This window comes from Chinchilla lanigera, unplaced genomic scaffold (assembly GCF_000276665.1).
Source record: "Chinchilla lanigera isolate Chin_1 unplaced genomic scaffold, ChiLan1.0 scaffold00064, whole genome shotgun sequence".
Classification (NCBI taxonomy): domain Eukaryota; kingdom Metazoa; phylum Chordata; class Mammalia; order Rodentia; family Chinchillidae; genus Chinchilla; species Chinchilla lanigera.
The window spans coordinates 4,597,950-4,618,391 of record NW_004955465.1 but is presented as its reverse complement, the minus strand read 5'-3'; the positions used below and the strand labels follow the sequence as shown (position 1 = coordinate 4,618,391).

Sequence of the window (20,442 nt, the reverse complement as noted above, 5' to 3'; positions counted from 1 at the left end):
GTGGGATCAAGCAGATCCTCCATCCAATAGAACCGGGCGTTCATGCTATAAACCACTGACTCACTGCATAATCTTTATTATACATGAAGATAATATATATATATATATATATAATTATATATTCGATCCTGTCTAAAACAGTTCAAGTATTGGCAGAATACATAAAAAGTTATTGTGTGTGTTGAAAGGCCATGGAAACTTTCCTGGGTCCCTAGAGGTCATAAGCAGGGTCTCTTCTTCACCCCCGTATGCATCTACTTTGCCTGCACCCCTGTTCCTCAGCATCCACAAAAAGGAAAATGTGTAAAATGCACTGAAATGAAAATAAGGAATGTGGATTTAAAAATAAAAAGCTGGGTTTGCTTTATTTTACTCAGCAGCTATCTAGTTAAGATCTACCCTTTCCAAGTCTCTTCATTGCCATATTAAGCAGGCTACTGAAACACAGTAGCAAGTTATTTCTGACTATGGGCAGGATTTTCCCAGGGTAGATTTTTCCTTTGAAATAATTATTTTTCCCACCTCTTACAGTGTTTGAAATTAAGCTAGAAGGCCCACCGGAGTGGTACAGTAGAAAGGATATGTGTTTCACATAGGTGGCTGGAGCAGATGAACCTGTCTGCCGTATGTATAATTCTCAGCGTGTGAATTCTTAGTAACTAACATACATAGAAAGTACCATTTTGAAGACATTTTGAATAAGCACTTATAAAATAGAAATGCCATAGCACCATCAAGGCTTTGTCTTCTGCTTACCCAGGCATTTTCAGTTGATTCATTTAATAAAACTGAGAACCAAGGAAGACTGGAATACAGCTTCCAATAGAATGCACTCACGCTGTGATTATTGAAGTGATAAGTAATTTACTTTTAATGCTAGTGCATACCACTTAGCACCATATTTAACTGAAGGAAGAAAATCACTCATTTTTTATCCCTTGCTTAACTGACACTGTGCATAATCTGTCTATTGTCACTGAAGTTAATGCAAGGGACATTTAATAGATTTCACTCTGAAATTTATAGCAAGCATTTAAATTTTAACTCCTTATTATCTATATTTTTATTCCTTAATAGAACTGAAGTCCAAATGAATAATCTACAATAAGGACACAGTAGGTAGTAGCAAAAATGGAGCTATTAAAATGATTTTTTATTTACACTTTCAATTATTATCATATTTCACATTGTGTATTATCTTTCTATGAAAAAATATCAACATGCATGACACATCAGTTAGTAACCAACTACACACTAGAGATGAAGTTACTCAGGGAACCTCTGAAAATATGTGCATGAATTCATAGGAATTGCGTTACTAACAGATTCCTGAAAAATAATTATTAGCATTGTGAACTATCCTCAACAGACCGAAAAAACAACCTGGTGATCACATTCACAGATACATAGTCCTCTGAAAGTTTGCTTGAATTTGAAAAATAGTACTTTTCTCCATGTATAAGTACGCACACTGCTCCCTCAGAGGATTTTACACTGGTGCCTGTCACGTTAGAATGTGCCTTTGCTGAACATCTGCTTAGAAAGACTGCTCTCATCTTTCTGTCCATGGAATTATTCTTCACAATTCATAAAGAGCTCCAGAAAAGTGAGAGGGATTGGTTATAAGAATAAAGACTTTTCTTTTTCTATTTTCTTTAAAAAATTTTTAAGGTAATACAAGTGGGTGTTAATAAAGAAAATAAAAAAGCACTCCTTTTACTTCTATGAAAAAATAAAACAAAAATTTCATAAGAAAACAGAGAATAACAAGAGTTAATATACTGTGTTCCATGAGCTGAAAAGAATGGCCACAATGCTACTCAGAGTATAACTCACAGACAAAAAAAAAAAAAGACTCTCTTGTAAAGAAGAGGGGAAAAAACAAATAAACAGACACAACTTCCTTTTTAATGAACAAAAAGAACCTAGTAGTATAAATTTTAAAAATTAGCATTTCTCATAAAATATGTCTGAAAAAAATGAATAGATATTTTTTCTACAAAAAACTACACAGACATATGCAAAAAGGAAAGAGAAACTGGAATAGGGGAAAGGAGAAACGAAGGAAGGGAAAGGGAAAAATATATATGATAGTTAAGATAGTTATAATACTAATTTCTCTTAGTTCATTGGAGAAAAGGGTTTGTGCTACTACTATTTGGACAATTTTTCATGCCCATGTCTTCTACTTTGAATAGCTACTTTGAAGAGAACAATACACAGTGTACTTGCCACTGTTATTCTCCTATTATTTTGTTTTGAAATTTTTTTTCTCTTTAAAATAAAATTTTAAAAATCAAATAGATTTTTTTCAATGCTAATGCAAATGTACCAAAAATCTTACTGCAATGCTGGAGTAAGTTTACTTCAGATGTACCAAAAATCTTACTGCAGTGTAGGACTGGGTTATAGCAGTGGGTCCAGGAACATCAGAAAGGTTCTTTTCAACAAGAGGGGAGAACTCCTGAAAACATGTTAGCAAATGCGTACCCATCACACACCTACATAAATACATAATAAAACTCTGATACAAACTCAGACTCTGAACTTATTAGTTAATCTTTATTATTCAAAAAGATAGTTTCAGTGACAGGGAAAACAAATATAAAGTGAAAGCAGTAACAAAAAACCACTGCACTGCAGATGTGTTTTAAAATACTGAAAAACTCATGCTTTTCAATAATATATTAGAAAACATCTTTGATTAAGGGACAGAATATGTTTCTCAGCACCCTTCAGAAAGCAGAAAATATGATTCTTCTTAGTTATACTCATCCTTCCATTGAGGACACCAATTTCCTAAACAAAAATATGAAAAAGCAAAAAAAAAAAAAATTCAATTTATTTCTGGTCTCTTTTTTGTTCGGTCAACTCACAGTCACATAGCTCATTCAGGATAAACAAGTGAAATTAGACAGTTTATTCTGTTACTTTATTCTTTCATGCAGCAGAGATGTAATTCTTACTAGTTTAAAGTATAGTATATTAGGAATTGGGCAGGGAGTATAGACAAATACAAAATGTTTTGTGCCCTTATGAAGTTTAATTTTAGTGAGGAACATAAAAGTAGAAGCGATAGGTCTACAAATCTGCAGCTATTTATACCAATCAAGTCAAGCTAATAACAACTCAGTAAAAATCACAGCACTTTTTCAAGTAAACTTGGTTTATCAACTTGATTTACCAATCAAGTAAAATACAGCTGAGATGCAGAAATCCTCTTAGACCTATAATTTGACCCCTTCTCAATATACGTTGTGCTGATATAGGTCTATCATAAGATTTGCTTTAATATACATGGCCCCACTTTTTTTTAAGTTTTGTTTGGCTTTATGCTTAAATGACAGCACAAAACAGCCCCAGTATCACTCTCTCACCTACACCTCCTCTGCTCCTCTTTTCAACAGCAAGTGTTTAGTGAGCCTGAGTAGTACCTGGTCCTAGTCAACTCTCTGTTTATTCAGACACATCTTTAAGAGTCTTCTGCAGGTAACTCCTGCTCTAATGGGAAAAACAAACATGTGTAATGAGTATACACAATGGGTAAGTGGAGGTAAATATCTTTGATCTGAGCAAGGAGTAATATTTATAAAAGTCAAAGTGACAGTGATGCTGACAGTTAAGTATCTGAAGGAAGATTCTAGTCACCTGAAGTGGGTAGGTATAGTTTGGTAACCCACCAAACTATAAAAGGACGCTTAGAATGTTTATTAGTTTCTATAAAGTTGGGATCTATTGACAGAGATATTACTATATGTTGGTTAGATAAAAGTATAGTGTATGTGTATATGATAATTTCTTCCAGAAAAAGGAATATGAAATGTAATCTGTGATGTGAACTTCTCATGTTAGACTGTTAATATCATAAGTTAGATGACGATAAAAACCAGGGCCTGAGAAACCACTAATTTCAGTATATATGCTGCCGAAGTGAGCACAGAACCACCAACATTGATTGTGATCACATGTTTTTACCATAGATTTCTGCATCTGGATATCCACTGTATTTATTCTTCTATAATGAAGGCAAAACAGTCTTAATGATGCCAGATTTTTAATGACCCACCAACTCTTCAATCCCATGTGTAGTAACCAATCTCATTCTAAACTTTCAGCAAATAGAAGTATGGGTGTAAAGACAAAAAAGTAGTTATATAAAAACTGCAAAGAAGGGAATGTTAATTTGAACCCTTTAGAAAGAGCTGAAGTGAATGCAAAAACCTTAATAGCACCCGGCTTGGTCTTGGATGTTGTCATCTTAGAATACAAACTACATGCTCTGCAAACCAATTTAAGGGACCTGACCCTGTTGGTTTTCATTTTTTCTTGAAATTTGTTCTAAGTGGAAAAAAAAATGGGAAAATTTCCAGCTACACAAGAAAAAGAATTGAATGCTTACCAGCAGAAGAAAGCACCTTTTTACTTTAATGGATTCCTTTCCTGTCTCTTGGGTTTGTAGCATGGGAGTCTCTGAGTACAGTGTCCATTTCATTTATGCGCTCTTGAATAGCTGCTGTCACTTCACTCGGAACAAACTGCAAGGCACTGATATCACCAAACACCTGGAAAGGAGTGACGAGATGAGCACTTACTAATTCACCATGTTTCAAAGAAATATCTGGGTGGACTGACCAAAAGCTGTTATTTTTTTCCACTTTGAAAATCCCCACCAAATGTCACACAGTATTATCCAAATTCTACAGCTTCATAGAAGAGTATTATTTAGGCTTTATAGTTCCATCTCATTTATGACTCTTACAATAATTTTATAACAACTAAATAATGCAGTAATGTGTGTATACATTTGGTAGTGCAGAACACAGGATCATAATAAGCAATTAAAATATATTTGAAAAGCACATTTTTCTAATTCCACTGAAACCCAAAATGTCAAAAGCAAAGACAAAACTGGAATTCTCTTTTGTGCCTCTTGTAACTTCTGTTTGATGGGGTGTACGGAAAACAAATCTTTGGGCACACATGCAGTGTCACATTTCTTTGGGTAAGAATTTATTGTGCCAGGCGAAGTTTCTTTATATAAAAGACTACTTACCCTGGAGCACAACTTGCAGTCATGCCAATAGTCTGTTCCCCTTGTCACACACAGTTTGGGTTTATTCCTACACTGTTTGTAATAACCGCCAATTCCTCTGACTTCATGTGTCTCTCCTACATCTTGAAGGTATCTAACATTTCCAAGCATTCTGCAGAAGGCTTGTTTTCCCCGCAGAACTTATGACCTCTTGAATTGAAAGCCATCCAGATGAGAAAGGCAGGGAACCACATCTCCATGTAGTTTCACCAACTGAATGTCTTTTCTAAATACCAAAGAGGACATCTGCCTTTTGAATAAGCTCTTCTTTGGTTACAGAACCTATTTTCTCTTTCTAGAACTACTCTAGCTCCTCATGAACACAAAAATTGTAGAGCTAACCAGTCACAAAGCCTCTGTCTAGCATGGGCAAATGGACAAAAAGCTACTGATTGAAAACTAGGAAAAAAATCTCTCTCCAACTTAGTGAGAAACAGGAATAAGAAAGTCTGGAATGGTACTAACATATGAAGAAAACATTTTCAAGAATGAAGCCAATGCAGAATGTAAAAAGGGAAGAGATTTTATCATGTCCTTTGGCATCGTGAATTGAGCCATACTATCATAATAGCTATGATGATTCCCATGTATTTTGGCTAACAAATATCATTCACGATTAAGAAGAACAGGTTAGAGTTTGGAATATAAAACTAAATTGTACTGAGACTATAAATATCCACAGACTCCACAGTTTTCTTGTCCTGTTGAGTCTTTTTTTTCCAGATTTTCTCAGAAATGTAGGTCTTTGTCTTCACTTTCTTCTCTGTCATCCTCTAATCTCTTACATTTATTATGCATTCTAATCTTTCTATACCTTTGTACATGATCTTTTAAAATCTAGATTTGTTGGGAAGCATTCTAGGCACAATGGCTTTTATTGAGATGCCCACCCTGTCTTCTTACTCAGACTATCTAAAGGTGCAAGCCAGAATTACAACTCTATGCTTTTAGAGTCTCATGGTTTTTGACTGGTAATTCCACCATTAGGATCTACCTTTAAGAAATAATATGGCACCAATGAATCTGACAGACTATAGAACTATACATTCTACCCCCATCATAAGAGTCACAGAAACAAAAAAGGGCAAAAACTGTCAGAATGAGATTTTTTGGAGGAAAACTAGTGTGGCTGAGGCTAAAGCCACTGGTGATTTGACTCAGGATTCTAGCACTGTGGTTTTAGAGTTTATGATTGTGAACAAATAAAATGCAAGCACAATACCACTGTGTCATTGCCAGGCAATGTTACAAGAAAATGACTTCTATAGAGATAGACAAGGATCTTTCAGCTGTGTGAAGCTAGTATTCGATAGTGACACTGTGGCTGTCCAGCTTGCAGTACATGTGGCTCCTGTCTTGTGCTTCAAGCAGAATTGGCACTTGATGATATAAAGAAGCTTCTGATTTCTAAGAACTCTTCGGGTTAAAGCAGGCCATAGAAAAGAGTAGCTAATAGCATGCTAATGAGAGTAAAAATATCCTCAAATTTCTAAGTGGAAAAATGAAATTGAGATTATTTACAATCAAGCCAGTGCAATGGATCATATCCAGCTGCCAAAAATATAAAATTGATAAAACTTCATAGAAAGACCATTAAAAGAAGAGAAGGAAGAATAACATAGAAAATACATTGCAGAAGTACATGTTCATTTCATTTGCCCACTTAGCCCAGGATTTATGTACTCGTAGCACTAATTCACACACAGCAGCAAGACAGCAATTCTTGGAGACCTCTAATAAAACCTATTATGGTTCTAAAATAAAGTTCAAGTTCTTCTCCGTGGATTCAGATGCTACACCTGAAGCACAACAGTTTGAGCTGGGGGTAAAGAGTCTATTCAAATTAGTTTTAAACTATAGATTTCAAAACTAGAATTAGAAATAATATGACACTCTAAGTTACAGGCTGAATCAACAGTTTAGAGAAAGAATGTTTGCTTTTTGGAAGATGTAGCACACTTATGTTCATTTTTTTTTCAAGAAGTTAAAGATCAAAGGGCTGGGATTCAGATTTATTCTCTAGGAGTTAGTGATGATGGGTATAAGTAGTAGCGGCTGTATCGATCATCACAGCTGCAAAAATTACAAGCCAAAGCATACAGTTCTTTCATTTTTGCAAAAGTACACTTTTCGTGGTTGTAAAATATTCAATGTGCTTAAGATTAAATATCTGGATATTGCTTCTGAAGGAGCAGCTGTCACCTTAAATCTAAAGTCTAGTTTGTTTACTGGCTGTATTTTATATCCTTTAGAAAATGAGACAAAATGGCAATAAAATCATTGTAAGTATTCTACAGGGGAATATAAATGCCCCTTGGTTACAGTGTACATATCTTTATACATAATTCCAGTTTATTTTCCCTGGAATTATGTTAAATATGTAAAAAGGCTTTTCTCAGAAAGGTAAAAATGCTAGATGCTCCCAAGTTGTAATTTAGCATTAGTGTCAAGATTGCTTCAGAAATAAGCTACTGTTACTATTTCACTCTCTTTAAGTGTCATTCAGCATACTCTATGTGATTTTGCACATAAAGTAAATTTGTATGATTTTTATCAGTGTTTCAAAAATGTGATATCAAAAATAATTCATAGGATACACATATAAAATTAACCGCTGCTAAGCAAATGTAGATTTTTTTCCTTTCTTTATTAGTATGTGTTTGTCACACATAATGGTTATTTTCATCTTGGGGAGCTGGTAATACCCATATTGTATTGTAATTATTTTCTTTTTTTTTTTTCTCCTGTACTGGGAACTGAACTCACGACCTTGCGCTTGCCAGGCAGGTACTTTGCCACTGAGCTACATCCCCAACCCCTATAATTATTTTCATATCCCCTTCTCTTCTCTGCCTTCCCATCCCCAGGTCCACTTTCCAGCTGCACCATGTCTACCTTCTCGTTTCCTCCCATCCATCTTTTATTTTGCTCTAAAAATTATTTCTATTTTGAGTTTCTCATTTCATCATTAAATAATTGTTTCAGATAATTCTGGAAAATTTGTCCCATAAGCTAAAATGGAGAAACTAACAGTAAAGAAAAGAAATTAACATATTTGTAAAAAAAAATTGTACAGTTCTTATATAATATTGACATAACTGCAAAAGGCACCAAACTATTATCATAATATTTCTGAGTATGAGTATAAGAAGATATGCATAATTCAGGGTTGTTTGTCTTAATTTCTTTTTAGTCCCTATGAGTGAATCATCTTTGATATTTTCAGTAACCAATATCATGTAGCATAGGCAAATGAAGACAAAAATCACCTTTTCTGAAAATGCTCATCTCAAACCCTGACTTTTCAATGCACAGATTTTAAATTTATTTATAATGCAAAAACTAAAATATTTCCAAATATTGTAGCATATTTACATTAATAGATGAAAAGAAACTTGAAAGTTTTCTTTGTTTTTAAGTCTCTAAAATATCTTTTGTAAAATCTAATTTGAGAGAAAAAGATACAAAATTAAGAGACTATATTTTTATTCACGTTAATACATTCATTGTGTACCTATTGTGCAATATTTAATTTTTCACCTCTATGATGTTTAGTAAACATTTCACTTAACCATATATTTCAGTTTATATTCCAAGACTTATTTTTGAACTGTTTCTCTGCACCTAGTATACCTCCTAAGATATTTGCTATGACTTAGAACCCAAAAAAATCTTCTTATCTAGTTTATCATACATTTATTTATCATTTGTGGTAGATATAATACAATGATAGAATAATTCTTTCCTAGCTTTCATACATTCTAATTATTTGAATAGTCAAAGGAAATTTAAAACTCTGCAAATTATTTTAGGTATAAAAGTATTTCCAAAATAAATGTATCTGAGCACTTTATATGCATAAATTAAAATGTATAATCCATGTAAAGTGGGAATAGCTAATGACTGCTTATCTCAAACTATGAATACAAATGAATCATAGAGAAAGGATTTTATAAGTTTGCAATATTAGTTATTTTAGGAAAGACCTGTAGAATCTTTAAAACCATTTTAGCAATCACATCTCAATATACAATAAGTGGAAGCAAAGCAATTCTTTATGATTCTCTAAGAGAACCACACATAGCTATAGCAAAATTGACTTAGTCAGTAAGAGGTAATAATTTCTGCCTTATAATTCAAATAGGTTTTTTAAAGTAAATTTTTTTTTACAGAAAACCTTGAAATCTGTTATATTATTTAACACTTATTGTACTCTATGTTTAAAAACAAAACTTAATTTTCCTCTGCAGTTTACCAATACTAGCTATAAAATGATAAATGAAGCCAGAAGTAGGAAGCTTCTTCTTTAGTTTTTTTGGAAAGCTGAGCATTTTAGAGCAAGTCATAGAGACTATATTTTTATTCACGTTACTATGACCTAATTACTATGGACAAATAATATAATCTATTTTGACACATATGCAGGAATAATAATTTTGTGTTAGGAAAACTAAATCCACACAGCTTATATTAGATATAATAATGAACAATGTCTACCTAAGACTTTTCATTGTAGTATGTCAGGAAGATGTCTTATAATTAGCATTATATTCTGATACTAGTCTAATGATTGATCTCTATTTTTGCTTTTGTACTCATTTATAAAAAATGCTGCTTTTAACAGGATCTAAGTTTTAGATATAACACAGTGGTAACTCTTTAAGGTTTTGTTAAAACAGACAATCATTCTTAGTGAAAAAATAAGCAAAATAGAATCAGGACCTCATTTCTGAAAATTTTGAAGTGAGACTATCAACTTTCAAAGCCAGAAATAAAATATAGTAGTGTACATTGACATGTTTAGCAATGTTTTATGCAAAATCATCAGCATCGCTAGTACTATGTCCTTTCAATGTATATTTTGGAACTTATGACAGCAAAGCACTCTCAAAGGACACCCTGCATCCTCTTGCACGGGTATTGTGCACAAAATGTCAAGTATTCTAGCTGTGCACAATGAAAATGTGACTTTCTTCCATTTCTGTGTAATTGAATTGGTTTTGTGTTGGAGCTGCCTGGAACCATGCACCACGAGAACGCACACAGGATGACGCTGCCCTTTTCCAGGCGCAGCTGCTTTCAACAAAAGAAGAACAGATGGGGTGATTTTCTCTCTCAAAATGTAAGATATCAACAATTTGCATCCATTGAATAAACGTTGTCTATAGGTCCTGCATTTTTGTATCTTCCTGTTGCTTCTTCTTCCAGCCATCCTACATTGCTGTCTCCCTTACCCACGCATACAGCAAACTGGTTATTTGTAAAAAGTAGATAGAATTTCCAATATCCTAAGTAGGCTTATATATATATATATATATATATATATATATATAAACAGCAAACTCCCAATTATTCCTATAAGATTTTGTCCTGCAATTCACTGATCCGAGGACAAAGCATACTCTCCCCTCTTTTCCTCAGAGCTTCCTGCAGACCCGAGGATGCTGAGCTTCGTGCGCTACCTTCACGCTGAGGGGAATAAAATCGGCTTCTCGACACCTGTTCTTTGCCCTGTACGGGCCTGGATTCACTTCTCAGCAGTAAACTCCAGAGCTGAGTAAAACCCACCAAGAATAAAATTGTGTTTGGGGTTTTCGTTTTCTCCTTTCTTCTCCTGCTGCTTTCCATCAGCAGAACGCTTAATCACTAATTGGTTAATCTGTTATTTAGGCAAGTATTAATATTCTAATTTTGCAGACAAGGAATCAGGCTTCCTGCTGTGCATCCCCTGGCCCTGTGGTAAGGAGCTCTTCAGATGGGAGATTCAAAGTAGGTGAGGTTGGCCTCCGGAGACCGAGTTGCTCGCCTAAAGCCGCGCAGCGCAGGAGGGCTTCGCTGAGCCTCCTTAGATCGCGAGTTCCCGGCTCCCAGTTCTGCGCTCAGACCACCAGGCGACACTGCCTCTAATGACAAAAAACCGTTTTCCCATTCCGCCCAACGAATGCTCCAAGGACTTTCTTAATTGCGGCTGCTACCCTGGGATCCGGAAGCTTATTTGTAACTTGATGAATCTGCACCAGTCTTGCCTGGGTTTCTAGGTTTTGTAGCACTAAAAACTTTACAATAACTTTGTCCTTATAGAACACCTCAAGGTAACCCTACCCATCCAACAAAGAGACAAAGCGCTGCTCTGTGAAGATTCAGAATCTGCCGAGCTCAGAGAGGCAGCAAAAAGCAGAATGAAGGAGAGACTCTCGAGGCACCGTGGGCTCAGGACCCTCTATAAGAAGTGGACAAGAGAGATTTTTTAAAAAGCAAAATATGTACAGCCTAACACCGTAAGAGCTGTGTCATCTTAGCCCACAAGCCTGGATACAAAACACATCTCTGGAACATAATGTTTGCAATATAACTTCTATTTCAGATGCCTGGAATCTGACCTCTTTCATGCAGAAATCACACTGTGTCAAAAGTGTAGCTTCCCACACAAAAATTTGAAGATAATTTGTTTCTATCTCAAAAGGCTAAGGCTTTATTGAGAATAAAAAGGCAAGAGGTGAATGCCTGACCTATATTTCATACCTGAATTAGGAGAGGGTTCGAAATCATTAGTGACAAGTAAAGATGTGTTAAATGCAAAAGAACTTCAGATAAGTAGATAACCTGTTTTTAAAAACACCATAAAACCTTAGAGAACAGAGTTCCGGTTACAGAAGTGAAGCAAAATTACATTCATGCTTCCTTTTCATCCCCAGATAGAATTTGTAAATAAATTAGGCCTAGACTGTGCTGCCTATTTATTCCAATATCAGAATATCTGACCAGAATGTGGTTTAGAGCTCACTAGCATCATGGTTTAAATCATGTCCTAAATTCTAGTTCCCATAAGTAGAACAAAGTGGGCATAGATGGTAAGAATCTCAATGTGCCAAACGACTAATCAAGTAGCATATTTTGGAACCCAAAATTTCATTTTGATTTGATAAATTTACCATCGGCTGTGTACTTAATACAAAGGAAATTCAAGGGTTGAACTTAAACGTAAGCAAGTAAGGGACTGTGTATAAGCCATTATTTTAAAACTTAAGGGATACTTGAAATGTACTCACAACACATAGATCTTGGGAAAGATAATATATGGATTTTGTTTCTTATTGAGGTTCCACAGCACGGACCCCAGTCTCTCATTTTCAGATTCTGGCGCTTATGAGGACAATGATTGACCTGGCAGCACCTACTAGGGGTCAGGGAAGAGGGAGCTCTGCTGAGCGCCTGAAGTCGGTCTGCCTGGTCCTTAATTTGCTCAGGGACTGGTATTGCTTTATGGTTCCTCCTGTCCTCTAGGAGTCATGAGGTAATACCAGACATAAATTTAGAAAGACTAAAATGACAAAAACTAGGACTCCTGATAAGAGTTAGAGAAAGTTACAGGGGATAGTTCAGTTTAAAATGGATTTTGAATATTTCATAGAAAAGGAAGCAGATAAAGTAAAGCAGGAAAAAATAAATGAATAGATTTGAACTGTAGACCCAAGAGTGGGCAAGACCTGTGCATTTGTTGAAACTTGAAACAAAAGAAAAGCTGGTTTACTGTTTGCTGGAATGTTCTTTGGGAAAAGTCTTCCCAGTGCCCAGGAGCATGGCCACCTTTTACCATCAAAATAGGTGATCATATTGAAAATGGCGGCAATAAAAGAGTGAGGTGGTCAATGGTACGTATTTCCTCACCACTTGGGTCTTCCAGAAGTTGTTTTGTTTTGTTTTGTATGTTTAGCACAATGCTATTATTGGTACTTGATGAAATGTCTGCAAGCTGAATGAATTTAATTGTGCATGATCTATAATATTTGCTATCTTTACTGTACATTTTTTTAAAGGAGAGCTAAAAGTACTTTGGAGATGTTATCTCATTAATCTGCCCCAAATCCCTAGGAGCCAGGTAGTATAAGTATTCATAACCCAGTTTCACATAAGGAAATAGGCAGGATTTTGAGAAATGACTAAGCCAAGGTTATAGAGTGAATGAAGAATGAGTGAGCTGATGGACTGTGATTGTTGTTGGGCTCATGAGGCCATGCTCCATTCTACCTGGGATTTCTGCTGAGGCTCCAGGGATCTAAGAGCTACACAAAATTTCGCAGCAGGAAGAGGCTCCTGACATCTGCACTTTTCTTGCTATTTTAGTGCCCCATGTGTGCACATATTTAAACACATGCTTATCTTAATGTAAAAAAAAGCATTAAATCCCAGCAGTTTGTTCTACAAAAAGGATGCTAAAAAAAAATATTTCAGATGTCTCAAAGGGGTTGTAGGCAGAAAAGTGCGTGTTACCCAAACTCCTAAAGAATGTCATTAGATGCAAGCATTATCTTGTTATATCTGCTGCTTTGCTGTAATATATGCAGTTCCCTCTTGTAGAACACCCTGGTAAGGGAGACAGGAGGGCAAGCTGATATGGAATCTTCTCTGACCCATCTGCACCTCTCTTATAAATGCCTATGTGACTTCTCAAGATAATTTTGTGGGCTGGTATAGTAGAAAGGAGAAGTGTCCTGTCTACACAACAAGGCTTTAAACAATTTGACATTTCTTTAAGATTATATTGAAAAGGATTATTGCAAGAAAAGGGTTTTCATCAACTTCACAATAAAAACAGTAGTGGTTAAAGTTCCCAGGGAAAGTGGTAGGAGCAGACATAGTCTCCAAATTCTAATCAACTAGTACTGTGCATCCCACTGTTAAATTTACATGTTATATATCTACAGTTTCCCCTCCTGTACCTTTCATACCCACCAAATGATCACACTTCTTCAGATTTCACAATTCACCACCTCTCCTAATGCAGTAGAGCCTCAGATCTCAATATGCTGTGAACTTGGAATCTAGCAACATGAGGGAACATGACTTTTTAAAGCTTAAATCAGCAAACCTAAAGATTGATGTTTTTAGGAAGAAACCAGACTGGAAGATCTTGGCCAAATGCTAAACTAAAACTATTTTTTGAAAGACTTAGAGATGATTGTATACTTTTCTATATTTTTAAAGATTTCCCTCATGGGGAAAATGAAATGCCACCACCTCATTCACTTTGTGTGAGCTCAGTAAACAAAAGACTGGGCACTTCCTGAGGTGTGGAAGTGTCCACAGAGCCATCATCAAACTGCTGGTATTTACAGATGTTACCTGTGGAAAAGTTACTGAAGGCAGAAGCCTGGATTATTTCATTTGGTTTCTTGCCTGTATCCAACATAGTTATGAACACAAACTTTGCTCCTTATGTATTTTTGTCTGTTTAGGAAAAAAACTAAAACACATCTTCAAGCCATTATGGTATTAAAAACATTAGTTCTAATATGTTTACAAAGTGACACTGAAGCCTTTGAGATCATGTATAAACACACACATGCATATATGTATCTATAAGTATGAACATCCATGCACAATCACACATACAACATTTGCATCAAAATATTTTCTTATGTACATACCTCAATAATGGCGCCACCAGGGAGTCTGAGAAAATGGCGGTAGAGCTCTTGGAACCCACTGGGATAAACAGTGTACACAGACACGTGAGAAGTAATATCTCCTGGACCAAATGCAGACCCAGAGATTTCATTATGATGTGGGAGGTCACAGCTGGAGACACTGGACTCGATACCGTGGCTTTTCCTGATGTAATCATACACTGCCACCTAGTGAGAACCACACCCCCAACCCCCCAGCCCCGGAAAAAAACAGAAAAAAAAAATTAATTAACTTCTGGCAAGAGCATAACGGATTTTAAATGATTTTACAATAAATCTGAAAGTCTCTGCCATCTGCAGTACTTGTACTCCATTCCATGCATATTTTTATGGCATATATCTAAATAGTGAAGATAGACAAATCCCCAGTGTGTGCTCCATAAAGTTAATTCTACACAGATGAAGCTGTAATTGGCTCGCATATTAACCCAAAGTAGGAAGATCAAGCAGGCTGTGACAATGACAGTGTTGATAAAAAAAAAAATGCTTATCAATGGCTTTATGAATGGATATTTGTGCTTTCTCCTCCCAAGAATATTTGGTTCCTTTTTTTACTTCCTTGCACTATACTAGTATAATTTTGAGATTCTGTCATTGCTACAACAGTGGACAAATACATTAAAGGTTCATTTACCTGAGGTGCACGAGGCAAGGTTTTGCCTACTGTACACCTTTACCAACTGTTTTTCTTCATGGCAATCCTGACTTTTGTACCTGTTGCACTTCATTTTCTGGTAGAGGTTCTCCAGTAATTATTTCAGTACAGTGCACTCTGTGGGGCCTTCATTAATATTAATCGAGTTATGAATGCATTGAAAACACACAGTTCTATTGCTCATTTAAAATACTGGTGATGAGGATTAGACTCTAGACTACTATTTTCAAATATATTCATGGCTTATAAAGGTATCTGGTCTCCAGATACCTTTGTTGTCTTTCCTACAATTGCTGAGACATACAGACGCATTCTAAAATTTCCAATTTCCATATTCACAGATGTTCATAATGTTAAAAATAAAGGAAGATTTTCAATGAATTTCTTTCCTCCCTGGCTCTCAGCAGCAGAAAATATTTATCTATTATTCCAGCAAATGCATTCAGAACATATATTCCTAAGTTTAACCCCTTTTAATACAATCTACAAATCCTTTAAATCATCAAAAATATGGAAAGATTTAATAATACAGAAGAAAATTCTAGCTAATTACTGTTTAAATCGAGTTTGTAATTGACAATAAACTCCAAAGGGTCTAGAGATTTTTTTTTCTTTGAAAATAGGCATAATTAAGGTTTATACAGACAAGGAAAGAAACTGTGTCTTGAAAGTATTTGAAAGACAGAAAAGACAGAAGTCTAATGTGATTAAAAACAGGGGTTTACTGAGGATCCCTTCAAAAGTAAGGATTTTTCAAACAATATAAACATGCTTCAGAAACTAATAGTCTGTCAGGAAGCCACAGTAAGATACTGGCCTACATTTAACTTAAAATAAGTATGGCTATGGCAAGTGTGCAGAAGAAAGCCTATCATGGAGATATAAAATAAAGTACCATTCAGTCATTGAAAAGATAAGATCCTGTCAATGACAATAAGATGGACGGACCTGAAGGACTTTGTTTGTGAAATAAGTGAGGCACCGAAGGACAACTGCTCAATGGTCACTCTCATATGGGAATCTAAGGAAGCTGGGCCTGCAGAAGTAGAGTAGAACAGTGGTTACTACAGGCTGGGGAGAGGATGAGGCAGAGAATGTGAAAAGGGTACAACGTTACAGTCTGATGAGGGTAACACATTCTGGTGTTTAACTGCACAGCAGAGAAATTATGGTTTGTAATATTAAATCAAATGTCTCAAAATGGCTCAAAGAACATTTTGAATGTTCTCACCACAAAGGAATGATAAGTGTATGAAGCAACAGAAATGCCAGGTACTCTGATTTGATTATTACAGAATATATACAACCATCAAAAAAGCACTGTACCCTCCACACATGTACAGTTATTCCATGTCAAAACAGCAACATATCCATATTGGGATTTTGATGAAAAGTGCCATGGATGCTTCTGGAGCCATTCTGGTAAAGATACTCAGATACAAAGTGCATGGTGGGTCAAAGGCCAATGCAGGCCCAGTGTCTGGGATTTACGCAAGAGGATGTGAAGGAGAAGGTTATTTGGTGTTGTGAATGCTTGGATGCTGGGCTCAGACATTCTACATGTCATGGGTGAACAGCGTAAGCTGCTAGAAGCTCTGGACCAGCAGTGAGGTTTGATCTGACTTACGTGAGCTGTGGAGCTGAAAATAGGATGCAGGGTAGACCAGAAAGAAGAGAGATTGGAGACTGTCTCAGCAAAAGTGGGTTTTACAGTGACAATCAGATTGGAGGCCAAGTCCATAGTTTCCGTTTTTGAGGTCAAGTCAGCAGAGTGGAGTTTCTAGTTAGACATAAGGTGTGAGAGGAAGAGATCCCTCAGAGATGCCAACGGAAATGAGACACCGTGGCCAGTGATGCCATTGAAATGGGCTATAGAAAGCAGATATGGCAGGAATGGAGAAGACCATAATCAGTTCAGCATTAGACACGAACAAAGGAAAATTCATTAAACTATCTCAAAACTATCATAATATCCAATGGATTCTGAATATGCATGATAGCCAGATGAGAACATTAGGCTCCAATATCCCTTTCTGGGTTAAATCAGGGCCCTTAAGGAGTCTGGGCTTGGAGGCCACATCAACGCGGAGTCTGCCCAGCCCCCACCCTGGGGACATAGCACCAGGCCAGGTTTTGCATGGCTTTTTCTCTCCATCAAGGTCAGAGCATTTCTCAATGTTTCTAGGCCTCTAGATCAAAAGTTTTAACTTCCAGTCAGGCAAAATAGAAGGAATGTGATGGGAGCAAGCATTCTATATTCTTGGGAACCACCCACAAAATACTGATGAGACAGTAATCAGGGGCAGCTCTTCCAGACCTTGGAACTGGGAACCTCTCCATTTTGGAAATGCAATATAAAACAAAGCAGTGTTTCTCCCTTAGGTAGCATGTGCATGTGCAAAGGAATATAAAGGTGTGCACATTCGTCTGCAAAGGGATAACTTTGGCTTCGAAAGCCGATCCTTGCAAAAAGCAAGTGACCTTGAAAATCTGGGTACCCAACTGTGCAGTACATATGTTTTAAAAACTAATTATTATTGTTTTTTAACCATCCCTAATGTTAGGAAGGACAGAGATGAAAATCGTCTTCTGTCTAGTGACATCTTTGATTGACATTGACCTAGAGTTTAGCAGGAAAAGCAAGTAAGGAATAGACTAGAAAATATGCCAGTGCTATATTATGTATTCTAAATGTCCACCAAAGGCTCATGTGTTGAAGTCCTCAGCTTGGTTATCAGCCTGTAGTACTCCTAGGAGATGGTGGAACCTCTAAGAGGTGGGACCTAGTGGGAGGAAGTTAGATTATTGAGGGCTTCTCTTGAAAAGGATATTGGAACCCCAACCCCTCCCCTTCCACCTCTTTATTTCTTAGCCACTGTCAGATGAACAGATTTCCTCTGCCACACACTCTTACTATGCCACATTGTACAGCTGCAGGCCCAAAGCAACACCACCAAGTGACCATGGACTTAAACCTCACAAATCATGAGCCATAATAAATGTTTCCTCCTTTTAAATTTCCTAATAATTTTATCAGAGTAAGAGGCAGCTGATGAACCTAGTCAGAGTCATTTAGTGGCAGGCCTTTCAGTGGAAGTTAACATACGGATACTCTGTTCAGTCAGTATTATTCCCATTTTATAGACAAGGCATTATGAGGCTCATAAATGTAAGTAACTTGCTCAAAGACACAGTGATGGGATGATACTAAGGCATAGTACATGCTCCTCTAGCTCAAGTTTTCTTCTACAGTATTCCTGGCCTTTCAAGTTTCACTTACTCTCTTCCCTGATGAATTTGATATGAGAAAACACAAGACTTTCCCTTGACCTTTCTCTCTGCTTTTTTTTTTTTAAATCCACATTGTCCCCAGCAAGTTCCCATACTCTCTGCCCACGGATATAGCAATTTTAACATGAGCAGGCCTCTTCAGAGTAGGGCCTGTGTTCCAGGTGTCTATGGGGAGCTTCCTTACAGAGTGACAAAGAACTGACCTCACTTGGCTGCCAGTCTAGAGCCACGCCTTCCAGTCAGCTCTCTCAGCAATGCAGTTGACACTTATTTACTTGGGTATGATTCCCACGTGTTTCTTTCACAATTTTCTTAAATAGTGTAGGCGGGCAAAAAGCACTAGAACATATGAGCCCCTCTGATCCTGACCATAATCAGGCAGCACTGATATTTTATTCCAGGTTGCTCTGACTCTGAAGCCCACGCACTGGTGATTGCACCATGTGGTAAAAGGTTTGATCACCATGCGGCAACACTATCACATTCTTCTTGTTGTGGGTTAATGTACTGCTACAGAATGGAGATGCATTTGGACGTGATACTGGATGCCGAATTTTACCTTCGGATAAGTACTCCTGTGGAAGACTGTGCAGAAAGAGGTTTCTCTCCTTGCTCTGGATGGAAACTACAGAATAAGAGGCAACATCCAAAATCCTGGTGACATCTAGTTTTAATATCCCACAGGAGGTGGGACTGTCTCTCAAGGATCCAAAAATTAAAAATGAAATAGGAAAGACTAGATTGCATTTTTCTCTCCTTTGTTGGGATCCTAAAGATCTAATACAAAAGCAACTTTAGTAGTCAGCATTTGTAACTGACAGTTTTAATCTTGATAGTTGGGACACTTAAAATACCTATCCCCCCAGACAGAGTTAAGGCCTGATCTATTGCTGTTTGAGTATTCACTCACGTGTTTCTGGGAAGGAAAAAGTGAGGGTGAATGATCCATAAAACCTCCCTAGAAATGGTTTAATCATCAGAGGCAGATGTTTCCACAGCAGAGAATATGTTCAGTTACCTGCTGATATATTAAGTGTTTTCACATTGGCATAAAAACACCCTGCCCTGCGGGTAATCGCTTCATATTCTAACTTCCAAAGACAGCCTCAAGCAATTGGGAATGCTTAGCTTTAAAAACTTCTTAAAATCCTCCCTAGGGTTAAAAAAGTAGGGCAAGGTAAGGAAAAAAAAAAAAGAACATGGATATTTTATAACAGGGACAAAACCTGAAGAGCAACTGATCAGAGCATGGATAGAGAATGGGGAGGGATGAAGAAATCAGCTGTCTTTTCTTAGGTCATGTGGCTCATTCCTGAATAATCTGTGTAGGTGTGGAGGACTCTCTGCTGCTCTAAATTTTTTTGTTCTTAAATGTGTATCCTTAAAACTAGCTGTCAAACACCAAGCTGTGCGGCAAACTGACCTGTGCTATTCAATCACTGAGCCAAATGTCCACATGTAATGCTTCTCATTTAAATTTATTTCAGGCTAAGAAGACAACCAAATTGAGAAAGGGAAAGAGCTGCTAAAATCCTCCTGTAAGAAGGACCTGGCGAATACCAGAAAAACTACACCTTCTTACCGAGGGTAGGTGAGGGGTAGAAAGAAGGAAGCAGAATATGATTTTTCTATAAACTGCATTTTCTATAGATGCCTTTGTTTTCCATTTTTTAGTAAGTAAAGGTTAAACTATTTGCAGACTAAATAATACCCATGGAAAATTGGAGTCTCCTCAGGATTTCCAGAAAGGGTTAGGTCAGAAGATAGCTTCTATGCCCTACATAATCCACAAGTCTCCCTCCTGTCATCTAAAATCTCTTTCATTAAACCAATCAAACATGTCTCATCATTTCTAGGAGAGCCCAGCTGAGTTAATAAATCTATTGAGACAAGCGAATCGAGAGACTACACATATAGGACACATCTGATGAGCTAAA

At 36.7% G+C, this 20,442-nt stretch overlaps 1 protein-coding gene across 1 annotated transcript in view; it reads right to left on the bottom strand.

Moving 5' to 3' along the window:
* Positions 1–2,711: 2,711 nt before the first annotated feature.
* The window catches only part of Ofcc1 (orofacial cleft 1 candidate 1), a 310,574-nt gene continuing 292,843 nt past the window's right edge, over positions 2,712–20,442 (bottom strand). Inside the window, exons 18-20 of the mRNA XM_013521801.1 lie at positions 14,521–14,727; positions 4,400–4,562; positions 2,712–2,799 (exon numbers count right to left, since the gene is read on the bottom strand). Coding sequence (XP_013377255.1) covers positions 4,425–4,562; positions 14,521–14,727 — 345 coding nt within the window. The 3' untranslated portion in view covers positions 2,712–2,799; positions 4,400–4,424. The remainder of the gene's footprint in view (positions 2,800–4,399; positions 4,563–14,520; positions 14,728–20,442) is intronic.